The sequence below is a fragment of the Athene cunicularia genome (assembly GCF_003259725.1).
Source record: "Athene cunicularia isolate RWA chromosome 1 unlocalized genomic scaffold, athCun1 chr1_part2, whole genome shotgun sequence".
In the NCBI taxonomy this organism is placed as follows: domain Eukaryota; kingdom Metazoa; phylum Chordata; class Aves; order Strigiformes; family Strigidae; genus Athene; species Athene cunicularia.
The window spans coordinates 29,757,869-29,783,685 of record NW_020799092.1 but is presented as its reverse complement, the minus strand read 5'-3'; the positions used below and the strand labels follow the sequence as shown (position 1 = coordinate 29,783,685).

General features: G+C 39.3%; 1 protein-coding gene across 1 annotated transcript in view; it reads right to left on the bottom strand.

Annotated features, from left to right (window-relative positions):
• ITPR2 (inositol 1,4,5-trisphosphate receptor type 2) overlaps positions 1 to 25,817 on the bottom strand; it is a 283,088-nt gene that overhangs the window by 109,677 nt on the left and 147,594 nt on the right. Inside the window, exons 36-38 of the mRNA XM_026864631.1 lie at positions 18,240 to 18,430; positions 17,290 to 17,432; positions 15,001 to 15,109 (exon numbers count right to left, since the gene is read on the bottom strand). Coding sequence (XP_026720432.1) covers positions 15,001 to 15,109; positions 17,290 to 17,432; positions 18,240 to 18,430 — 443 coding nt within the window. The remainder of the gene's footprint in view (positions 1 to 15,000; positions 15,110 to 17,289; positions 17,433 to 18,239; positions 18,431 to 25,817) is intronic.

Below are 25,817 nucleotides of genomic sequence, written 5' to 3'. Positions count from 1 at the left end.
CGAGGGGAGGGGTCCCTCGGCGGCGGCAGAGCAAACCGGGATGGTTCCTCCGAGCGGTCGGAACGTTTCCCTCGGGCGCTCGCTGGGCCCAGGCTTCCGGGGGAGCGCGGCCCAGCTCACTGCCCGGCCGTAAAGCTACCGCGTACTTGCCCCTCGGGCGCCTCCCGCTTGCCAGCGCCCGCCTCCACCGCACCTGTGCAGAGGTCTGGGACCTGCCAAGCTCCGATTCGGCGGGGCCCGCCCCGCAGTGGCCGGAGACCGGGGCACAGCTCTTCTCCGGCCTGCTCGCAGCCGTACCTGGCCGACATCACAAGCAGCAGCCCTGCAAGTGCGGCGAGGTCTGGGTAACAGCCCTCTCCTGCTTAGTGCATACTTACCACCCCAGGTGTCACTCACCTGGAGGGATTTTCCACAAACAAGGCAGGCACTACTTAATAATGGATATATATTAGCAGATGGGGATAAAATGTGCTTTTCCCCATGTCGAAGACAGACAATGGGGTTCCCACCAGTATCACCATCTGTAGGTGTGCATCACTATATGTAACACCCACATATCACAGCTGAGTGAGTGCTCAAGAGATGCGTGACGTTAACACACATCCCAACTTGTGTCTGTCTCATATCAACATCCAGCTAATGATTTGGAAGCTGCTAGCCACCCCTTCCATGCTTGGCATCAGTGCCTGTATACCACAGGCAAGTTTGTAGGGGAGGGTAATGCAACAAGTCCCTCTGCTTTGTCTTTTTGATCATCTTGGGTTGCAGATTTTTGGAGCCCCCTCAATCCCAAATTCATCCTTCAAGAGAATGGGCATTTCAAGTCACGTTGGCCCACACAGCAGGAAAAGTCTCTGAAGTCCGTAATAAGAAGTGACTCTTTGCATTTATGCCAACATTTCAGCAAATTTTAAAAAGCATACTTTTTCCCAGTAGAAGCCAACTTCAGAACAAGAATTTATGTAGATAATCCAAAGCTGACCTTACTAAATCAGTGCTTGTTAAGATTTCATACCATTTTTTTCAACAAATCTTTCATTCACAAAGCCTGGGAGCACACTGCTTGATTTAAGGAGGAGAAAATGGGTGCCCTGTCAACCGCTAGGTTCTGCACTGTCATACACAAAGTCCTGCTTCCACTTTCAGAAAGCCCTTCTTTGAAGGTGAGTCATTTGGTCCTCTGGAGAGGAGTCCAAAACAGGAGCTAACTTCTGATACTTAAAAGTACCCTCTGCTGCACGGACACGTGACCACAGCAATAGTACTTACATCACTGGGCAGCAGACTTATGGCAAAAAGCAATGCCATATTTGGGTAGTGTATCAGAGGGGGCATCAGTTCCCTTCCCTTGTCCTTCAGCAACCCTTCTCACAACATAAAAATCTAGAATGAACTAAGTTCTGGTCCCAAACAGAGTGTTCATTAAGTCAGAAACAAGCATTAAAGCAATATATATTCACCAGTGTCAGGAAAAAAAAAAAAAAAGGTTTCCCCAGGGTGGCTCTTGTTCAAGTCAGATGGGCACTGTAACTTTTTTTAGCTGCACATGTGTTTTTCGAGCAAGAACCGTGTCTGAAAGAGCCCCTTTGTGCACTGCTGCAGCTGCCCGGCAGCTGGTTTGCCACTGCCTGTGGCTTTGGAGGCCCCTGCTGGAAGATAGAGATGTACGTGCACGGCATAGTCCGGGGCAGTACAGCAGCTACTTTTCAGCTGTCAGAGCTGCAGTGGAAAATTAATAGTTCAGAATGATGCAGAGGGCTTGAGAAAATACTTTTAATTCACTCTGATGTTATTACCTTACAGTTCTTGCATGGGGCAGAGCTCCAGCTGGCTCAATAATAAAATCACACTACATAGGGCTTAGTCGTAAAACAGACAGATAGTGATCAGAGTACTGAATTTAAGACACAGAAGCCATAAACTCTTGGCTAGTTCAAAAGAAAACATTTATCCCAGCAACACTTGCTTTCCTGCTCCCAAATTCAGTCTTTCTTCAGCTAAAAGCACAAAACAGAGAAAAGGAAAAAGTATGTGCAAAAATAGGAAAGATGGAGATGGTTTAAAAAGTAAAGGGAATTGGTTTTTTTCAGTATCAAATTGTTTAGAGTTTAAAAATTAGGTTAAATACATGTTGAATTAAAGTATGTATTGACTAGTTGACTTCCTAGTTGGTTTTTTTTTTAAAAAAAGGAAAAAAAAAAAAACCAAACTGTATTTAGATTACCTGGTATGCTAGAATTTGCTACTGAGTTAAAATAAGCTACAATAGGTACGGAAGTAATCTGTTTATATAAACAGCTTCATTTATGTCAAGTGACTCTACAGACCACACTCTGGAGAGCAAGCCCTTCTAACCCACAGAGCATCAGGTAGGACTCTAGAAGGAGCCAGTTCCATCTGCCTCCTCCTAAGCCTAGCCCAACACATGTGCTTGGCATGCTCAAACGCAGCCAGCACTGCTCTCATTTGACTCCCTTTCCTTTGGCTGTGTGGCATAACAGGTTATTTGCACACAGAGGCAGAAATAGTCAGCACTTTGCCCAGACTTCTGCAATACAAATTGCTTGTTTCTGACTAAGCACACCACATCCCAAAGTAATCTCTTTAATTTGTTACTCTGGCTGAGGTTTGGAGTGGGTTTTTTTTGGGTTTTTTTGTGGATTTTTTTTCATGCAAACATTTCCACATGTAGCACCAGAACAAAAATCCAAACTCAAATATTAAAATCTGAGTTTTCCCATGCATGATGTTATTCACTTATATGTGAAGAAAAAGATAAAAAAAAATGCCTAAACTGTTCAAGTTCCTTTTTTCAAAAGGCCCCTTCTTGGTCCTTATGGTTAGTTTTATTGTCAGAATTAAAATGACTGCATGAACAAAATGCTAGCAACAACCAGGACAAATTTAATAAAGATTGTGACATATAACCAGAACAATCCTCTGTGCCATCCAGGGTAAATTTACTAACCATCACTCATTTTATTGCCAGCAGTGAATTACCACTGTTAGTTCCTCTACCTCACAAAAGCAACCTAGTTAATATGGGTCTCTTTGCAAAATCAAGACAACTCAGGCTGCACAGTCTATTCTCCAGCAACATTTCTAGCCCCTTTGAAAAAACTGCCCTGACTAGTAAAAGAGGAAGAAATTCCCAACGATGTGCAGGACTTCCAGCGTTTTTTTAAAGGCAGAGACTTTAATTTTTAGAGAGCCACAGTCAAATGTCTGTATATTCAAAAGAGTTTTATTTCCTAAAGGGCTAAACTGCACTCAGTAGAGCTGAGAACCTCTAGTTGGTCATAGATGAGAAAGCACCTGGTTCAAGTGAAGGACATTGTTCCCCTGGAGTCAGTAAGAAGTCTTCATATTGAAAAACCTGAGAGTCAAGGTTATCTAAATTTTTTTGGCACCTGAGAGAGGAGGCTGACATCCAGCCCTACTGGATGTGGGACTAATGGGACACAAATACTACCACATATAACTAAGGAGTCTAAATACCAACTTTTCTGCATGAAAGAGGAGGAAGGTAGTAAAAAAAAAGGGTGGAGGGGAGTAAAAGGTTTTCAGGAAAAAAGAATATAAGGAGACATGGCTAGTTAACTGTTCAGTACTTGGGAACAAAACATTTTGGACAACTGCCAAGAGGAATTTTCAGAGTAATGAGGTCCTCTCCCCAACCCCAAGTGATAGCCCTGCAATCTGGATTTATCAACACTAGTCCAAACCTTCAGAGGACGTTTCCTTGTCTCACAGCTCAGCCAGCTCAGAGCCAGCACAGCCTCTCACTGACATCCACGCCATGTCAGCATGTTACGCTTGTGACTATGTACGGCAGAAAGCATTTGCACGTGTGTGCTCCAAGCAAGACCCAAACAATGATGAAACTGCAGTGGGAAGAAAATGGATTAATCGTGCCTTACTGGCAAGGTGCCACAATGCTGCCCATGAAAAGCTGTTGCAAGGTAAACAAGGCACAACCTACACAAAGTGTTCATTGCCATAAACTGAAAGAACACTTTCAGGCTCTGCATAACAAAAAAGCTCTTTGCAAAAAGCCTAGGGGTCAAAGTGACACCATCATAATTAAGATCATAATCCTCAGGGCAATCACTAGCTCCAGAGCAGGCCCCTCATTGAGCAGCCTGGTCAAGCACATCATTTAGATATTCTGGTCTTTTCCCTGCGAACTCCAGAGGTCAGGTAATCATAAATGAACCTGGCTTTCATTTAAGTAAACAAATGCATAATTCAATAAAGCATATTTCAAGCTCTGAGATTTGTACAATAGAACTGGACAACAGACACTCTAAAGACTCAAAGAAATACCAAATAAACTACTTGTAATTAAAAAATCTCATGATTTTCAAGCCAAATCTCATGATTTGTTTGTGGCCTGACTCAGGGTTTTCAGTGCTTGGGGTTGGCAACTCTGACTAAGCAGGGATATAAAATAAGAGTGAGAGTGACTGCTCATCAGGCTTCTGTTTTCCTGGGACAGAAGACAAAGCAGCTCTGACAATTCCAGCTGGCAATACCATTCAGGCACTCCTCCAAGGCCAAACATGCTGGATAAAATCCTAATCAGACAAAAAAAAAAAAAAAAGTAAATCCTATCAAGCAGTTACTGGGCTTGCTTAATGGCTGTTTTACAAAGTTCAATGTATCATATAGTTTCTTTTTCTTGAAAAGGGGGAGAGGGGGTAGATGGACCACACTATGGAGTAATCCTTTGCCAGTTATCGTTAGTGATGAAGTCCCTTAGAAATTACATCAGTATGAAACAAATCAGGAAACAGTTTCCATTTCCTCCTCGTGTCTGGCTAGACAGAGACTTCCAAGATCAGCTTTCATCTATGGCCTGGAATCAACACTCCTCTGTGTCTTGCTTAGTATGGCAGGGGTGTTAAGCAAGTAATTTCAACCATTAAAAAGAAAAATAGCTCGCTCACTCCTGCTCCCTATCCCTGTCAAATATCAACTCCTTCATTAGGCTTTCCCAAAGGTGTTTCAGCATGTTGCAGTAGTTTCCCTCTGCTCCTGAAGGAGGTAGGTAGCTCCAAGCTGGGGCATGCATCTCCAGTCATGACCCTTGCATCCTCCTGTGTGATGCCAAACCAGAAGCCTTCAGATCTCTGCTGATAACCCCAAGTGTCCCCTCACATCTGTGAAGGCAGCCTTGTCAGGGAGTGGAATCTTAATTTCCTCCTTCCTGCAATGCTCAACCCTCCCTACCCACCTGCTCACAGGGTGATAGGTGAGGAGTACAGAAGCACAGAAAGAGGTTGAGGAGAAGGGCATTGCCAGTTCTTGCTCCTTTTGCTTCCCCTAGTAAGGCAAGAGCCCATACTGATATCTGAAAGAGATACATCTTTAGTTCTTTGTGTTTGGACTGACTAAACCAAAATAGTATCATAAACTGATGTTTTCTGTAGAAACTGTGTTCTGAAACACATTTCTGAATCATAAACCTTGGACTACAGCACTTTATGTAATGACACCTATTCACACTGCCCTAACAAACCATAACTAACCATTCCATTTTAATGAGTCCATTATCCCCTGCTTTATTGTATTTTCTCTTAAAACACAGATCAAAGATTTGGATCTAGTGGCATCATGCCGATTTAATTTTTATTACTGGCTCCCTAGGTCTATCATAAATATTCATTGGCCATTCTTAATACAACACATTGAATTCTGCTCACTGCTATCTCTGCTGCGACTGCAAAGTACACACAGGGTTGTTGCTCAAACATATTAAATAAAGCAACAACAAATTTGTGACAGTCAACAACAAAAAAAACCCAGAAAACAAAAGAACGCTTTTCCCCGTCCAAGGAAATTCAAAACCAAAGGAGACATTTTCTCTTGCCCCCTCCACAACTGCAGACATTTGACTGCTGTGGGAATTCAGCTGTGCAGAAGCAGCAGCTGCAGCAGCTGACCTGCTCCCACATACAGGAGACATTTTTGTAAAGTCCACAGTTGCCACACAGTGGTCTCTGCAATACTGCAGCGCTCCTCTGTGCTCACCAGTAAAAATTATAAATGTTACCCGACGGTGATACAGAAACTGCTCAGAAATGCGGACTTTCTGTATAGCAACTAATACTTAAAAGTGAGTGGGAGGTGTGTGTGGAGAAACATCCTGCAGGCTTAGTCAGGAAAAAGGTTTATGCAGTTTTACTCTCCTAACTCCAAGAAAAACTGCAACTTCAGGATGACTGCAATTTGTTCCTCTCGCTATACTCATGTAATTCCCTTTCGCACGTCAGTGTAGCTCCTCCAAGCATCAGACAGGCAGGTGAAGTGCTGAGGCTTGGACAATAGGCCCAAGCCAGAGTTGACCTACAGATTAATCCTGTGTATTTTATAACTGATAACCATTATGCAAATAGGTACTATACTAAGTTATAACAAACCACCTATTCTGATTTAAAAGATGGAAGTATTGAAGCCTGAGCAACAGGCCCCGAGCTGAAGCTGCTAACTTAGTATGTAGTCACTAACGAAACATATATGCTCATTAATGAAAGATGTAGCTTAGATATCATATACTCATTACTGGTAATGGATGTAATGAAAACACGTCTATCCTGAATGTATCTTTCTTCTTCTCTCTGTACGGGTAAGTTAACAAAGCCATGAAGCTAGCTGTCTGGCCTTGGGACAGAAGTGTGGCCTTGTTTTACAAAGAACATAAATAAATGAGATAACGAGAGAAACTCCCTTAGCTTCTCCCTTGAGCCCTTGCCAGGCTCTGGGGGAATCTAATGAGAGAGTGAAACCAGATGTTCTGCTCAAAACAAAGGTGCCAGCTATTCTGGCTGATTTTTGGTTATGTATAAGGCTGGACCCATTCACAGTGACTTTGGAAGCCTCACCTATGGGTGGACGCACTGCATAGGATTTCCCACTTGCAGGGAAATGTTCTCCAAATCCTCACTGTAACCGGAGCTCCCCAGAGACTGCAGATCTGGATGATGCTAAAGTATGCAAGTGGTAAGGTATCTTTTCTTAATCACTATTCTCTCTCTCAGGTAGTAATGATTTGATGCATTACCCTGTATTTTCCTATTTGTTTAAGTGCACTGTTCTGTCTTTTCTTACTGTATGTTTTCTATATTATTCTGTTATATTATTTAGTTCTTTTAAGTAAAATACGTCTGCTCTTTTCACTCTGGTGTCTGAGTTTAATTGCTATCCCTAATCATCAAAACAGCAGGGTACAAAGACCCCTATTACACTTATGTGAATTGTTCCTGCTCTGTGAATAAGGACAGACACAGGCCTCTTGGGATGTCAACTGGATACTTTAAACAAGCACCAATTATTAAAATTAGGGTGGCCATGGGAATTACATTTTTCCTCATGTTAAATAACTCTGAGAACATTAACATGTATCAGACACATCATATTCTAAGCAAGAACATCTACTCTGTTAAAAACAAAACAATATGGTAGGACACAAAATGCACATTCAAATATTTATCTTCTGAGTCCACCGTGGAATTAATACACTTCTCATTTTTAAAAAAAAAGAACAGAATAGGATTGAATAATCTAAAATAAATATTTGTATTTATGCATATGAATATATCCTCACACAAAACCCCACACACCTGGAGATGTGAACCATGTGATGGAACTGCTGACTCATTTTACGTATTAGGCTACAACATAACTTTGGTCATTTACCTGGCTCCTTGCCAATCTAGTATCAGCTAGAATCTTCTACTAAATTCCCAAAAATCTTGGCTGCTTTATTTATGATTTAAAATATATAAATAAAACCAGACTGAAAGAAAACCTTGATCCTGATGCCATCATGATGTAGAATTTGATTCAAATAGCTATCGTGAGCATGGAATTTACTTCTACATGAAGTCTTTAGTGAAATCCATCTCACCTGTATTCAAAACAACAACAAAAATAAAATCCAACAGTTGTTGTTCACATAAAGGATCCTGATCAGTTCCCTAAATTTTCTACCTGAGTAAGACGACACGAATCATATTCAGAGCTCTGAAGGCTTTATTTGTTTAACAGCTCTCTCCCCTTGCACTCTTTCAATTTGTTTTTAACTAAAAGTAGTTAATAGAGAAAGATGTCAAACAGTTTACAGGCAGTTAAGATCTTGCTGGTTTGCTTTTCTTAAGATCAGATCCATAGAAAGGAATTGATACGAAAAAAGAAGGGGAAAACAAGGATCATCCTTATGTCACATACACTGTGTAAAGGGGAAAGTCTAGAGCCGAAGTTGGTCATTTGAAGTTCAGAGTAAGGAACAAGCTACTCCAGTTTGTAATTGTTTAGGCTGATGCTATATTAGTATCTACAAAAAAAAATAATTTACAGTATTAGATACTCCTTTAGTGGAAAGATGATATGTGAAAAAGGCAGATGATATAAGTTCCAAAACAATTTATCAATCAGGATTTGGGGCTTAATATTTCTGAACCAAAACTGGATAACACCATATTCTTAAAATCTGATAAATGTAAGTTGCTGAGAGGCTACAATCTTTCAGAAGAAATGTGTTTACAACCATGTGTTTTTTTCAGCCTTGGCATCCTGCCACGGATAACAAACAAACAAAAAACCCCAAGATTTTGAAAAAGTAAGTACCAGTGAGTAGTGAACACCATTGCTCACTCAATTATCACCTGAGCTAAAAGTGCCTTTAAGACTCTGGAGATAATATATTTGTAACACAGTGTCAGCTAACAATTAGGGTTATAAAAGAGAGGGCAAAAACCAGTCTTGCAAAGTAGTTAGGCATGTGCTTCAGCAGATTAAAGTACTCTTGCCTTTCACTAGATAAGGACGTTACACTTTGTAACAGGTCAGAAGGGCTGTCTCCTACCTGTCCTTGATATATAACTTTCAGTTTAAATTTCTTGTTCAGGTCAACAATAGCACCGCACTCTGCCTGAGACTATTCATGACACAGACCACTTACAAGCACCTCACAAATGGCCCAAGTAAAGTGGCTTTCAACAGGCTTCTTAACAAAAGCAGATGACAGTCCAAAACTGGATCAAATCTCCAGGGCCTGTTACCTACAGAAAACCATTTCCCCTTAAAAAGAAGTCATGCTTTTCATATACCAAGTACTTACAGCTTTTCTCATTAGCAGCAAAATAAATCTCTCTGTAAATGTATGTGATTGGAAACCCAGCAGAATATCTGGGGGATGTCCCCCACAGCTTAAAGCAGTATTCTCCTTTAGTCCAGAACAATGCACACTACAGGAGGGATAAGGGACATTGCAAAGATGAGGGATGCCACTTTAGAACAGTCTAGATGATACTGCCTGTCAAAGCACCAGAAACATAAAGCAATAACAACATGCAGTAGTGGCTGATGGCCTGAGACCTTAAGCCTTCTGGCTAACAACACCTAACTAGTACAAACAACAGTATCAAGTCTTGTGGTATCTCTTTGCTTAATTACTCCATCTTGAAGCCTAGAGGGGGGAAAAGTGAAACTGCATTAGTTTGTTTCTCTGTAGGTTTTATTTCTTTGGCTTATAAAATGTCAGCATATGGGTATAATGAGAAATTACCACACTTTAAGGATCTGACCACATTTAGTGTTTAGTCTTGCATATCTGAAAGCTCTGATGCTCCTGCTGCTGCAATTACTGGCTCAGAGGATTCACAGCAATAGCAAAGCTTGAATCCTCCACTGTAACGAATCAATCGTGCAGGTTTTGGTTCTGCAACAGGCCACCACCTTCAGTCAAACCATGGCACAGAGAGAAAGGTTTGTCCCAGCAGTGTCTGAACTTTCTGCCATACATTCATCACTTAACTGTCATAACAAAGCCACAACAGTGGCTTCCAAACCACACCAGATGTATGTGCTGGTCACAGCAACCAGGTTGGCACTGCTAGAGGTAACTGAACATTCTTCCTCTCTGCACCTCCAGTCACCACCAGACTGTGGCTGTTTTCCTAAGGAGAGAGTTTTTAATGCAGGATACTGCAAAAATATCCTTTATCAGCTGAAATGTTAAAGTGATTTTAAAAAAATTCAGTATAAACATCACCGAGCTTAAATGTTCTCCTACAGTATTTCTAATAGCCCTTAACAGCCACACTGAGTTTAGTGAGAATGGCCTACAGGAAGAAACAGGCTACTGCATAGGCATTTTTATAAATGAGCACAACAAAACAGACAGCAGAAATAATGAAAAATTAAATGTAATCAGAGTGCCTGCAGTGCTACTAATTCAAAATGTGAGTAGTAACACAAATAAAGGAATTTTGGATCCTGTTCTTCCTCCCATGTAAAATAAGTGCCCTTTTAAGGTATAATACATTCAGCAAACCCCACATATTCAGAATTATTCTCTTTATTCCCCTTTTATTTTTACCTACATTTGCTACTTATCTGAATGCTGCCTAATTTGCAAATGCAAATAAGTAAAATCACCTTGAAAAGATGAGGCTTTAGTATAGAATGCAGTTTAAGTTGAGAATGTCTTTGATTAAAAGAGCTGCAATGCATGGGCACTGTAGTGGCTTCCAGCAACATCTCCTGGCTTCTAGGACACACTGAGACCATTTTTCTCAGCAGAAAAAAACCTGAAGCTCCCACTGGTTTCAGCATGAGTGGTGGATCAACACATTCAGGAACTGTGACTACTGTTTTTGACAAACTCATTGAAATTTTGTCAACAGCTACACATGAAAAGACTCAGGTCTTCTGGCACAAAATAGTCACAAGCTGATAGTGGACATATCAGGGACTACATCTTTCAGGAATAAAATACATTTGTATTTACACAAGCTGTATTATTTTTTTCATGTATATTTGGTGCTGTTGCTGAAATCGAAGAGGAGAGGATAGCTTACATTTCCTGTTTAAAGTGGAATGCAGAAACCTTAACACTGCAAAATGAAAGGTTACAAAGCTACTTTGATTTTAAATCACAAAGCTAGTGCAAACATATAAGAGCAAGACAATATTTTTCATTACTTGTTCCAAAAAAGGCAAAAAGCACAACTACTTATTTCTGACAATTAAGCATCTTACACAGTCTTTGTTCAGCTGACGCTTAAAACTGCAGTTTTCAATTATTTATACTGTAGTTCAACACCTAAAGCAGGAAAAAAATATGAAGTCTGTGTTCTGCAGCACAAGCAACCCTTACTGAAGGGTTCACTCTATTTATAATAGTGTTTCCCTTAGGTTTCTAAGGTTCCCTTAGGTTCCTACCAGTTGGCAGGGATAGAAGCTTGGATATGCTGTAATACGCTATCATCCATTAACACTCTGATCAGCCAATAATGTTACATTAAACTTGTTCTATACACATGTTATTGGAGATAGTAATTTTTGCCCCTAGAGATGCTGACCTCACTTAAGAACAGTTGGGGAATCGGAAGGCTGTGCATGCCCAAGGCACTGACATGTCAGCAGCTAGAGTGGGTTAAGAAGTTGCCATATGGGCACGCTTTGGTCAAGAGTTGAACAACTTCATCAAATTCACTGAGGGAGGGTTTAATTTAAGTTTCTGAGCCCTCTTTGAAGCAGCTGGGAGTACTCAACCCTCTTGGCCCACCAGCTCTTTGTAGGGAGAGTCACCTTCAGCAGGACAGCAAGATAATGCAAAGATTTTAAATTGCTCCAGTCATTTGCCAAGTGAACATGGATCAGTGGTCTACGTGTCTCAGGTGTCTTTGGAAATGTTGCTCAGATTCAAACTGAGACATGTAAGTAGGTCTAGAGGCAGCACTCACACAAAAATTTAAGTGAAATCAAGCACTATGGTGAAAGACAAAAAAGACCTGCCTTAAAAATTGAAAAAATCAAAACCAAGATCCTTCTGGGTTTGTAAAATGGGTACAAAAATGGTCAGCAACAAAAAAAGCAAACACAGATGTGGCAGATCTAGTTCAAACACAGTCCTTTCTGTTTCTCCTGTTTTTCTTCTTGAACAGTCAGTCTAAAGTAGACTTTTATCTAGACCACAGCAACTGTCTGAACAGAGGTAACATCAACTTCTTCCACACACTGCTTTACCCAAGTGTTTTAACATTATTCTAGAAGAGCCTTCTGTAAGAGAGGGGCTGTAGGTCCAGTTTCATTCCAGTTAGTTACCTAATCAGTACAAATAGGACAACACAGAACTCCCAGGAGATTGTAAGAATCACCCACAATTACTTATGAAAGCCAATCAATGACCAAGAGGTTTTATGTGTCATTTATATACCTTAAATCAAACTTATGAAATTAAACTTTGATTCCTAACATGATATTGCTGCACTATGAAAAACAACACATGAGCAAGCACTGCCTCAAAGGCTAACTGCAAGGGCAGCCAAGGATGGAGCCAGCAGAGCACAAGCAGCCCTGAAACACACCAGCAAGGGGAGACACAACAATAGAATTGAGACAGTGGAAACAGGAACAGACATAAAACCAGTGAAATAAGCACCTACAGCTATCATTTCCTCCCGTTCCTTCAATGAAACATGCCACCTTCCAGTGGTCAAATGAAAGATAAAGACAGTAGAAAGGCAAGGTTTCCAGATCTGGATCTCAACTGTGGAAGGTAAAGGGAAGAGAAAGCGAGAGGAAGAAATGTATTTCATTATTTATTCCTTCTTTCTCACTGTGGGAAAGTCTGCAGAAAATGGAGGTTTACCATTTCTGTCAAATTTATCACACAAAATACATCATGATGCATTTCCTCCTCAGGCTTTTTGTCAAAATATTCCTCTGTGGCTTTGTTCTGGTACTTCCATTATGTATTTATTACTACTTTTTTTTTAGTATCTGCATAACATAGTTGAATAACTTTTCAGACAGTGAGATCACATTTCAAAAAAAGTTGGAAACACGCACAAGAGGCTATTCGTTGTGATATTTTTACTAGTCTGAAGTTCATACCATGAACAATGACTCAGAAGAGTAGCAAGCCAGAGAAGCACTTGCAAACCATACATGCTTGATTACTCACTTATTTGTTTGCACTGATTCATTAGGTTCCTCAGTGTAAAATCTATGGGACTCCAGAGAAAACACAAGGGAGAAATTCAGTTTCCCCAAAGAGGTCTTCCACCCACCACGCCCTACCGAGATGGTAGAGTTCACATGAGGGGTCTGGGCATACACCTCCTGTGTCCACTCCAGAGAACCAGAGGCTGAGCTGGCTGGGTGAAGAGCCCCTTACCTACCAATGGAGCACACACCCTCTGGTGGCTTCACTCACTTCATCAGCATCCACAACAGGGTACAAAGGGCGATTAAAACAGGCACATTTTTTGTTTGCTTGTTTTAAGTCATACATTACAGCGTTGCTTTTTTTTTTTTTTTTTTCCCCCTGTAGTCCTGAGACATTGTTAATTTTTGGTGGGTCTGTGCAATTATTTTGGAGAGGTTTGGCAAAGTTCATCATAGCATGCAGTTACTAAAGCAAATTAGTTCTTCCATGTGATGTTGTGGCATTATGGACCCAGAAAGATATAATAGAATAAGTATGAGTAATAATTAAGAATAATATCTGCTTCACCCTTGAAACTCTTGTTACAACATTAAAAAAAAAATTTGTCTGTCTGGGCTTTTGAGCAGGAAGTGAAAAGGAGGTTGGTTTTCTCTGTGTGCACTGGTTGTTTTTCTGTAGAACAGGGCTGATGTTTTGTTATCGGTGCTTTTGTCTTCATCTCACTTCTCTGCTCTGAGATTTTTTTTATCCTGTCAAGCAGGTTGCTTAGAAGTCTGGGCAATACGTTCCCATGTCCATGTGTTGAAATCAAACCAAACAATATACAGTCAAAGCAAAGACAGTGTGAATATTTCCAATTTCTAATATATGGCTCATCTATCACAAAAGAGAAAATAATGTGTTGGTACTTTATCATATAACAGGGCCAAAACATTTAATTTTAAAATTAAAATCTCAAACACCCAGAAATAGGCATGAGCATCTTAAGCACCACAGGCTTTATCTTTCTTAAGGTTAGATTGGGGTTAAGATTGAATCTAATAGCTAGTATACTTGAATGGTGGATAATTTTGCCAGGTACAGTAACATAAGTGCTCTTACTTCGATATCTGAAAGTATTTGGGTGTAAACGCTTAAGACAGTGAAACAGTGTGACACTGGATTGTAATCAATATTTTTTCTCAAGGCAAAGTGAAACCCATGAACATACTTGACTAAACATGTCAGCTGTGAACAAATGAAACTGATGGCACCAGGAGATTAGATATTAGCTCTATGATTCATATTTAAGAGTGAATAATACTGAAAGAATTTGTGAAATACTCAGAAATACTGGTAAGAGGAAACCACACAAAAGACACAGGGATAGGCTCAAAAGGAAGGGGCAGCTGACATGTAAATCTGAATCTAGCTACTGATACCCAAAGGCACAGGCAAGATGAAAGAGGTATTCGAAAAACTTGGTTTTGCAGGAGAAAACTGGGCAATAAGGGGAGAGAGAAGAATGCAAAAAATAATTAGACACTTTGAGAGTGCAGACTATTTAATTCTCCCCAAAACTGGCAGCTCTGCTTAAACATTACCATATTGCTGTCACCCATTTATGACCATTAAAAATTGTATGGAGTACAACGGTCTGGCACCACAGGCAGCAGGGAAAAACTGTACACTTGCAATTAAAAATTCCTATATTTCCAACTGATTTTATGATAAAGTCAGATGTGACATAAGACGACTAGTCTCTAGAAATACAGAATATCCGATATATAATAATAATATATAGTAATACTCACTACTGCTAATTAATTTCATCTTTCTTGCCTTGACTCTTGTCAAGACCCTGATACAAAACTATGTAAGGCAGATAGTTCTTTTTGTTCCAGTCTTACTTTCCACCTTACCACATTGTTCCTAAAACACCACGTTATAACAAGTACAAAATTGAAATCATGTCAGATTCTGTTACTGTCCTAGAGCCAACATTTTAATACCATGCTATTAGTTCTATATTTAATACTAATACGGAGCAGTAATAGCAGTACCTCTTCCGCAAAGTTAGTTTTCTTGTCAAGCATTTCTCGCAATGTCTGAAGAATTTTAATGCAGAGCTTTTCTTCTTTCTCCATTAGCTTCTTTGTGTGATTAATCAACCTTAAAATAAAATATTAAATCTTAAAGAGCATTGCACATCGTTGCTAAGACATACTACACTTTCTGTATGCAAAAATTGCCTGTCACTATATTTTTCCTCAAGGAAAGGTAATAAAAGTAGACAAAAGAAATAATTAGAAAGGAAAAGGGACTTTCAAGGTGTTGTGAGTTTTTGGGCGTATTGTGAGTCAATGGCGTATCGTACTGCCCATACAGAAAGCAGAAGTCTACATCCACTATTTATGCCTACTTCCAGATTAAGATCCAAACTAGCTATTTCATCCTTTCTTCATTTAAAGGTAACTTATTTTAACCTTTATTTAAATGTAACCAGCATTCACCATACATCTTGCAAACTTTCAAAGCTATAACCTTTACACCTTCCAACTTCTATAACGGTTATATTTATTATGTAATTAGCAAATGGCATCAAGGCAGAATGATCCCCAAAAACCTTACGTGGAGGCATTCAGAAAGGCAGACATTTGGATGAAACATAACCATTGTTTATATTTGCACAACAACTTTACAAGATTCTTTGTTTCAAGCCAGAAATCAAGGTACATTTCTGACTCTAACTATGACCGTGATGGGAGTTTGGATGTTATTCAGTTTAAGCCAATACCAGAAGCAGCCTTTCTATCTCTGTGTAGAGCAGTCCTTGCACTGATTCACACACTGCTGGAGAAGCATTTATGAAAAGAGAAGGGGGAAGGAAATCTGAAGGACTTGGACAGGTTTTTTTCCTTCATTACCAGTGCTGGTTTATTGTGGATTATGAGTTCGTCAGATTATGGCCTAGGATCAGCATACAGCAAAAGCACTGTTGCCACCAATTTACACATAAAGATAGCATCATTAATGGTGCTAAATCACAAACAGTCACCAAAAACAGGGTTGGGAGGGCTGACGCTGCATCATCTAGACCAGCACTCTGTAACCTAACAGAACTGATTATACTTAGATCTTTGATAAATTAGAATCATAGAACCATTTAGGTTGCAAAAGACCTTTAAGATCACTGAGTCCAACCACAAACCTAACACTGCCAAGTCCACTGCTAAACCATGTCATTAAGTGCCACAGATACACATCTTTTAAATATCTCCAGGGATTAGTACACTAATACCATCCTGGGCTCAGTGGAGACACTGTGCAGGACTCTCCCACTGTCATCTTCACCAATTTCATGAGCTATGAGTCCAAAACAGTGCAGCTCTTAGGCCTGCAGTACTAACAATATTTTTAGAGTACATCTTTATCTCAGGATTTCTGCATAGCTCTGCAAAGCATTCCTTTGCCATGGAAGTTAATGAAATAAAATAGAAAACTGTTTATTGCATTACATGGGCCATGTCCAGCAGCCCTAGATTTGATTTGATGCCAACTTTGAACAGGAGTTTGAACAGAGGACATGCAGTGGGACAAGCTCAAAATTTAGATTAATCTTTCCAAACATATGAAGTATATTGTTATAATGCTACCTCTGCAGAATATGCAAAAAGCCAAGGAATCAGGAGAGCTGCCAAATGTGTTCATTTCCCCCAAGTTACCTATGTTTAAATCATAGTTTCTCAAGGACAGGGAGGGCATCTCTCTTGAGAACTACTAAAAAAATTTCAAGATTCTATTCTAATACACAGACTGCAAATAAAACATCTAATAATTCAAGACCAGGTAGGGATGGTGAAATGTATTTTTAACAGAACTGTTGGCAGTTCAAAATAAAAATAAAAAGATTTATTTGCTGTACAAAAAACCCCAAACAAAATAAAACAAAAAACGATTAGCTCTGAGCAACCAGCCTCATTATGAATTCTTGAAAATTCTACCATGGAAAGTCTAAGTTTCTGCTGTAGATTTGGAGAAAATTAATAGCAAAAGTAGCCTGTTAAGAAAACATAAGTAGTTTGAGCCTGCCACAATTTTAACAAGCTACTAACATCCCATTTCTAGTGAGACAAGGCAAGCAACCTCTCTCTCTACTCCTCTCCAGACTCCTAAACTGCTGAGAAACATAAAACATGAAGCAAAAAGCCTCAGTTTTAAGTTTTCAGTATGAACTCAGACACCTACATGCTTAAGTCACTGTTGAAAATCCAAGGTAAGTGCTGTTGAAAAATTTATCTCCCTGCCACCTTTTCCAAAGAAGCAAACAGGCACCTCCTTACACCACTTACTTGGACATGAAAGCACCACATCTTACTCTGGCATCGCTCCCCTCAGGAAAAAGAAGTTCGGGACTGTGCAGCACATCAACCAGCACTGAGAATTCAGCTTGCATCATGGGAGTGAACTGCTGCTCCAAAGAGGACACTATGTCCTACGGAAGAAATATTAATGACATTCATAACTACAAGAAAACTAGAAGAACATGGCTGTGGAGTTGCACAATACTGTGCAATGGGCTATTTGACCCACTTCTGATAGCTGCAAGAGCCCTTATTAACACAGGTGACAGCAAAGCAACTTCAGGCCTCTCTTCACGCCACTCCTCAAGCAGGGCAAGGGAGAGAATGTGCCCATTACTATCTACGTTGCTGTTCTTTTTCAAATTTATCCTCTACAGTAATGCCACAAAACACCCAGCAACAGTCAGGATAATGGTGTGCTGGAAAAACATACGTGGTGCTAGTGTATAACCTGAGGTGTTGCCTCCTTGGTTTTAGGGCTCCTCCATTTGTCTGGGTCTGCTGTTTCCTTGGTTCATAACATCTTGATGTTATTTAACCACTACATGCACAAGGTGATCTCCATCTTATAGGCAATCTCCAGTGACATAAAGGCTCCTAAAATCACCAGTACCTCCTCTGCAGCCAGAACAGGACATGTGACCATGAAAAGGCAGAAAGGAGATCCTTCTCTGTGGACCACTTCGAGGAAAATAACATACTTCCTACCCCTTTACTGAATTCTGTAGGAGCTGAGTTCAGATCATGGATCAAAAGGCTCTGCATGTTGGCTTCACTTTGAACAGACACTAGAGAAGAGCTGAGCCTTCCGCTCCCCCCATCTAGAAGTGCAAAGGTCACTGTAATCTAGCACTAAAAATGCAATGAGTCTAATGTATTTTCCACATCTGGCATATATTAGGTAAATGTACCATTCAAGCTATTTGCTATTTTTGTACCTGCAGTTTTTCTATTATATTCCTGTAATCCCAGGAAGGCACACCAAGAGCTTCTTTAAAACGAGGTCCACTGCGGGCTGATATTCTCCACCCCATGGCTGCCCTCTGCACCATGTTAGAGTGACTCTTCATGAACAAAGTGTTAACCTGGCTGTCCAAATCCACTGGAATTGCAATCCCACGGTTCTTTGCTTTAATAGGAAGAAAAAGAAGACATTTACAGTGGCAAAAACTTGAAAATCTTATGAAGATTGTGGTATGCAAAATCCTGATACTCTTGAAGTTAAGAGGCAGAGAGATGTCACTTCAGGATGTTTTAAAAATAAGGATCAAAACCCTAAACTGGTAGAAATCAGCTGTAATCTAGTTAAAGAAAGCAAGCTGTAACACTTTAAATGAGATGAGGATCATTTCCAGCATGTATTTTCATAGGTATGTTTATTTTCATATATATTATATATTTTTTTTTCATAGGATGTTTATTTTTTAAAACAGTATCATTTTTTTACTAACTTAAAAATCAGGTCCAGAGATATTAAAAAGAGTAACAAAAAGAGTGTGCATTATTATTTCAATAGCTAACTCTGTTCAGAAGTAAAAAATTCTTTCTTCTGGACATATGCACATTTAGCCAATTTATCCCAAGTGCTCTTTGTTGCTTTTCTGTGTAATTATCTTGTGAAGACCTTGAGAAAGCAAGTGCATACAAATTAAATTTGAAAAAGACTGTGTCCTCTTATCTCTCTCTTTGGTTTCCTATACGGCCAGACTTGTTAAACCATGGGGTTCCTGGATGCCACTGCACTATAATCAATAGTTAATAAATGTGGGATAGTTTAACTAGTAGTTAAATTAATTCAATCAATAGTTTAAAAATGCATTTTTTTTTAGACTTGATAGGCAGGAAGTGACAAAAGAGGGAATATCAGAGAAAAAAAAAACTGAGGAAAGACTTGCACAGATTCTTACAAGGCATCTACTATTAAACTACCATTGCATCCTGAACTGTCATTTGAAATGGAAGTTTGAAAGACAGTGTTAGAAGGTATCTGCTCTCATCTCCATGAAAACCTTTGTGTTTGCTGCATCTCTCCATTCCATTGGAGATCAGAGTGACATTCTTCTATGGCTCTGCTTAAGTTGTCTGAAATTCAACAAACAAGAGATCAATGCAGCAGTATCTCTGTTTGAAAGATTAGGTCACATTCCAGTGATTAGGCTTTGTAGTCTATGTCCTTTCACTTAATTTCCATGGCACAGTTTATGTTTAATAACAACTCAGAAGTAAAATAGAGCAGCAGTTTTAGTTCATTTGCATTGATGACTAATAATGACTAATTTTTCAGTTTTCCTTACTGAAACAAGATTAATTTTTGAAAAAGCATTAGCCCATATCACAGTTGTGTACAACATTTCTCCGAGGCATGTCCCTATCATTCTGCACTAATGTGTATGCTTTTCACAGCAGTGGAAGGCATCAAAAATAATCCCACCCCTCCTCCCAGTTCTTAAAACATATACAACTTTAAATCCTGAAATTGCGAAGTCAACAGATGCCCTTCTTTCCTAAGCAGCCTATGCATCAAACTCCCACAGGAGTCCGTGCAAGCAGCAAGTCAGGTATACAGCTCTCATGTATGAAAGCTTGTGTGCTGCCAAGTACAGTGAGTCATAGATCCCAGGCAGAAACTTTCTCTTCCCCCGAATACTATATTGTAATGTCAGCATTTATTATAAACATAAATTTGGCTGTGACACCTCAACCCCCAATCTCACAGACTACACCAAGAGTGCTCTGTCACATATGTCCTCATCCCTTTAATGGCTCCCACAGGTGCAGAGCGCCCTCCTCTCTTCCCACTGCAAGGGTGAATCCTGATGCAGGACCAAGGCTCCACCTGCGGATCTGGCTGTTTAACTGGGATAGAAGAGACATCTCTAATTCTTATTTCTGGTAGGCACTTTTTTTTTTTTGAACAGTTTGCCATAGGGAATTAAAAAATAAAGTTTTCTTAGGTCAAGATGGGAAGATACATTTCCCCACAACCATATACAAATCAGCAGCAGATGTATAGCAGTTTTCACACTGGAAACTGACTTTTCCTTTCCACTCTCTGTTTGATTTGAAGGCAAGATTCCTGATTATCATGAGGAAAATACCACGTATGGCTGGCCATTATTTCTTATGACTGTTTTTCCATATTATTTGACTGGGTTATTTTTCAAAACACATTTGCCCTGCAGCTGCTTACTTTGTTACAGTAGTCCATTAAAGTTCTGACAGCGTGGGTAGGATGCTGCAGCCTATTAATCCAATTTATTGTGTCCTAATGTCAATCACTGGAATGTTATTGGACAATGCTGATTTCTCAATTAAGTCGCATGTATGCAGAATCCTGATATATCCAGGAATAAATTTAGCAATGGGGAGCATGCTGTTCAGAGGAAAACCCAGACTTCTGCAGTCCTATAGATACCATCTGAAGTTAACAACTTCCATCAGTGTCTGAGGAGCAGTCAAGGTCTATGATTGTTCAAAGAGTTGCAACTAATTAAAACCATCACAAAGAAAACCAGAGAGAAAAAAAAATATTCATTTTTTTTGAACAGCTCTTAAATGTATAATTCCATTTATAATTAAGATTTGTATTAGTTGTCAAAGGGCACTGTTGAAGTCTAAGCTATAAACAAAGACTTTGTCTTCTTATTTCTTTGCAGCTTGTAGAAAGTTTATCTTTCATTTGTTTCCCATTTCATTATTTAAAACAACATGAAAAATATTTTTACATTTTGGAAAGCTGATGAACAAATGTGAACATAAATATTTATTTTTAATTTAGGTGTTGTAGGCTGCTTTCCTCTTCAAAATGTGTCAATCATCCTTAAAGTATGAACATAAAATATTTAAAAGCTTGTTTATTTTTGTTTCACTTAGAAATACTTTTGGATGGCACTCAAACTTGCAAAATAAGGTTAGAGCTGGTAGACAAAGGAACCAGGAGAGGGTAAAATTCTGTCTTTCATCTGACTAGTGAACTTGGGGAAAAAAGCATGCTACGTGGCTGTATGTAAACTGGTACCATAGGTATCAAAGCAGGATACTTACCAGGAGGGACCAGAACACATCTTCAACTAAGGTAAATTTTGCCCTGCCATGGAGCACATAGCACAGGCTTATATATTGCCCAGTTCCTATCTACAGCACCCCGCACAGGACTAATTACACCTTGAGTACACTACACTGTTTTCTCAGTGTCAGAATAAATGCTCTTTGCTGGGAAATCCTTGCACAACTCTCAATCCACAGCTCACAATTATGCTATCAGCAGTAGCCACAGTTGAGCCAAGACAAACAAGTAAACAGTACCTGTGGAAATGGTAAAAAACACAGTGCTGCAGATTCACCTAGGTCACAGTAAAATGTTATGCTCTGTGCTGGATGGTTCATGTGTATCCAGTGCATCACTAACTTTCCTCTCCTTTACTGTTTAAACTATGAAAAAGTATTTTGAGATGGAGACTCAAAAGAAAAGGGCGACAATAATGTTGAGTAGCTAAAAATCAAGCTGCTCTCTACGACTGAGCTAGACTCCCCCGAAGCCCCAAGAGCATAGTCCAACTGCTAACAGAAGGGCTGAAATGGGATGAGATGTATTTTGTTAAATTACCAGCATGTAGTTCTCTTCACAGAAGCACAGAAATTGGAAGTAAAAGGATCTATTTCAGGAACACTTGCTGAAGCACTACCCTTTCACTATACTGCCTACCTGAGTCTTAGGACCAATTTACTACTAAGGATTTCCAGGAAATGGCCCTTGCCTGTAATTTTCCTTAGAAGCCCATTCTTCAGAGTAATCTATCTTGCCATAAGGAAGCTTGCCATTCTTGATATTCCCATCTAGAGCTCCCTAATTTTACATTTCACTCCATTAGCTTTTGTAGTGTATACAAAATACAACAGTCTTTAGTGGCTTCACAGCTATTTAGCTATTTGCAGTACCCTAAGCCATCTTTGGTGTGGGTTTTCTGGGACTAACGCAGGCATTTCACCCCTTAGAGCACCTCAAGATGGAGCATGATGGGCAATCTGGATCACAAAAAAAACACAGCTGTATCTGGCTGTAAAGTGAAGCCTATACTCTCTCCTTGCTGTTTACACCCCTCTGGTAGTTGCAGACAACTATATCAAGTTCTCCCACACTTTCCAGTTGTCACTTAATGGAGCGATGCATATTTAGTTCAATTAATTTTGCTCCATAAATCAGTCCCTCCAGCTCCTTAATCATTTACTGACTGCTTAACAAATGCATTTGGATGAAGAGACACTAATGCCAGCAACAGAAAGACTTTTTACAAGAAATATAAGCTTTGCGTAGACAAGACACAAGCCTGCCAGTCTTGTACCCTTCACTTGGATGTTTTTTTCTAGCAGAAAATCTATGCTAAAATATTTATCAGTCTGTAAAAAGATCATCATTGAATTTTTCTTGCAATTAGGGAAACACAAACAGTTAAAATAGAATAAAATATGTGCTTCATCTGAAATGTATTCTTCTTGCTGTCAAAAAAGTAACAACAGTATAATTATTTTATTTGAACTAAAAATTGAAAATGAAGATCTAGGTTTTTATAAAATAAAAAAAAAAGATTTTACAACTCAAATGGGAGGTGAAATAAAGTAGTTTCAGGGCTGAAAAAATTGCTCTATGGAAGTTATCTATACGGACTTAACATACACATAATAATACCAAAAAAGCATTAAATGTAACCTAGATTTTATGTTTAATGTTTCCTGTTTGTAATTTTTCAGGGAAAATGAAAGGGTTTTAGAGGACATAAAAGCATGGTCAAGAAGCACCACAGGAGAGTTTTTTAATTCTGTACAAAGGGGTACTGATGAGCTGAAAATGGGGAATAAATACTCAACTAGAAAGGACTTCACTACTCCTTTAGACCATCTGCTCTCTGTTACAGACAACCCATGTTCTTTAATATCTTTTGAAAAATGTATCGAGCCCAAAGCCAGCTTTTCTGCCATACCTCTTCCCTCTATTTTCTCTGGGCCCGTTGACCAAGGACATCCTTCCAAAATTGGTTCCAAACCTCTTGAGTTACAATCTAAATTTATTTAGGTTATTTACAATCTAGCATAATTTGTGTCCCATTGGTTTTGGGTCAACACTGTCCTTTAGTTTAAAAGTCTCTTCTTCATTCTTCTTCCTAAACACTTTTAAAGAGCAACAACATAGGCCCTTGTTTTGCTAGGCAAAACCTGTGGGGCTTCTATAGTCTCCTCTTGTAATACTGTTCTCATTTCCCCTGACCATCACACAGTAGTACTTCCTCTGTACCTGGTTCTAGTTTTGAATTTATGAAATAGCAATCTTACAGGACTTGCCTCCAATTTTGTAGGATGGAAACAAGGATTCTCCTTTTGCTTCTCCTGCACAGCATCCTAGAGTATAATCTGATGATTAATGTAATTTGGCTTGTTAAAAGATTTTTTTTTTAAATGGTCTGCCAAGAGAAATAGTCTAACAAAATGCAGGTTCCTATATGCCACTGTTTATGCTCATCTGGGAAATTCCAATTATTTCATTGTTGGTGGTAACAGCATGGACATACACATACTACATCCTTGGGATACACACACAGTATCAGAAGGAAGATGCAATTTGTAAAATCATAAGGGAGAAAGCTAATGGATACTACAGAGACAGGAGTATAATACTAGATTGAGCCTTGTAACAGAAAACATGCTTGAGGAAAAGATGTAAGAATCACCACTTAATTAAGAAGCAAAGACAGTTCTTAGCATGTGTCCTGAGAGACTGGTCAGCCCTGGGAGAAAGACCCTCCTCTAATACAATTTAAGATATACAATCTAGATCTTTAGTTGTGAGGACAGGTAATACACTCCAATTTTGCAATATGGAAAGACAGTAGGTGGTTTAAATTGCAGGCTTTGAGATTGGCCTCCACCTTTCTCAATTTTGCAAAGATTGTAAAATGTAGGAACTGAAAGCCCTTTGATAATGAATTAATTTGAAATAAATTAAACTGTTAGACATCTTTAGTTCCTCTGTTTTCAGAGGACCTTTTAAACATTTTTCGTTTGTAGCTATTTTACCAGTGAGATGGAAGCTGTTTTCATCATTCATTTTTTGGACTATATTTTCAAGCAAAAGCTCAATACTATGTAATAATAGAGAAAAAGCAGAAGTTTTATATATATATATATATATATATATATATATATATGTGTGTGTGTGTGTGTGTGTTAATTCTCATTACTGTGATAATCCACTTCAAAAATCCATATGAACAAGTCACATTAATATACATACATTATTTTGTAAGTGTTTCTATTCATGCTAGGTAGCCAAATGTTTACTGGGCAATAAAAACCTGATGCACGTTGTTATCTGTGTGTTCCAAATCTCTTGGAGCCACACAGGGGTCTGCTGAAGAAGACAAGCAAGCCTCTATGCTTCTTACTGAACTGGAGGCAGACAACTGCCTGGAGACGAAGCATCAAGTAAAGCCTAAAAAGCTTTTTTCCCTAGTGGTCAAGTGGAGTTGAAGTTTACCAGGGTTATAAGAAATTGGCTTCTGCAACATATCCTTTTGTTGACCTGGAAGATAATGCACATTCTTACAGTGCTGGTAAGAAGACAGATGTAATGATCTTAAGGTCTTGAGGCAATACTTAAATCCACCTGCCAGCAACAAACTAGTAAGCACTAAGCAGAAAATATGTGGTTCAAACTTGCACTGAAATGGGTCTTTTAAAAGTGCATTATTACATGGATCTTTAATATCTTGGGAAATCTGTGTATGATCTTTCTTCCTCCTGAGATCCTCCTGTGATGGATGGTACACTGTTTGTTCATCAAAATCAGCAAAAAGACAATAGAAAGGTGAACTGTCATATGAACTATTGCACATTATATAGAACTAACAGCAAGTGCTTAACTGAACTCACATGATAAAATGATATTGTGTAAAAGAGTGAAAGAAAGGGGGAGGGGGGGGCAACAAGAGAGAGAAGTGTCTGTACTTTATAAAGCATGAACAAGGACGTCCATAAATCTCCTTACTCAAGACCAGTAATGAGCCTAGACTGATAAGACACTGCAAGCTTGTAAAATCATCACAGTCCAGGCAAAGGGTGAAAAGTACACTGTGAGGAGGACCTACGGCCTTCCTCCCGAAGACCACTGCCCATGATTTGAAGACCCGGACCCGTAATTTTCAGCAGCATCTGTGCAGGCGTAAAGGCCTGATAAGCTAATTACCATACGAAGCGGGAGTAGGCGGGTTTAGGTAATGTATATGTATAGGCGTTTAATGAATATGCAATGCTTTGTAGTATAAAATTAGGACAAAATTCCTTGAGAGGTGCGGGCCATTGTTGGAGCAGGAGACTCCCCGGGTGCCCAGGGCTGTTTTGCTTGGCTCTTGCTAAATAAAACTGTGACACAGCCAAATTTAAGAAGTCAGTTTATAACACTCCTAAATCCAGGGTATGACACCAAAAAAAAAAAAAAAAAAAAAAAAAAAAAAAAAAAAAAAAAA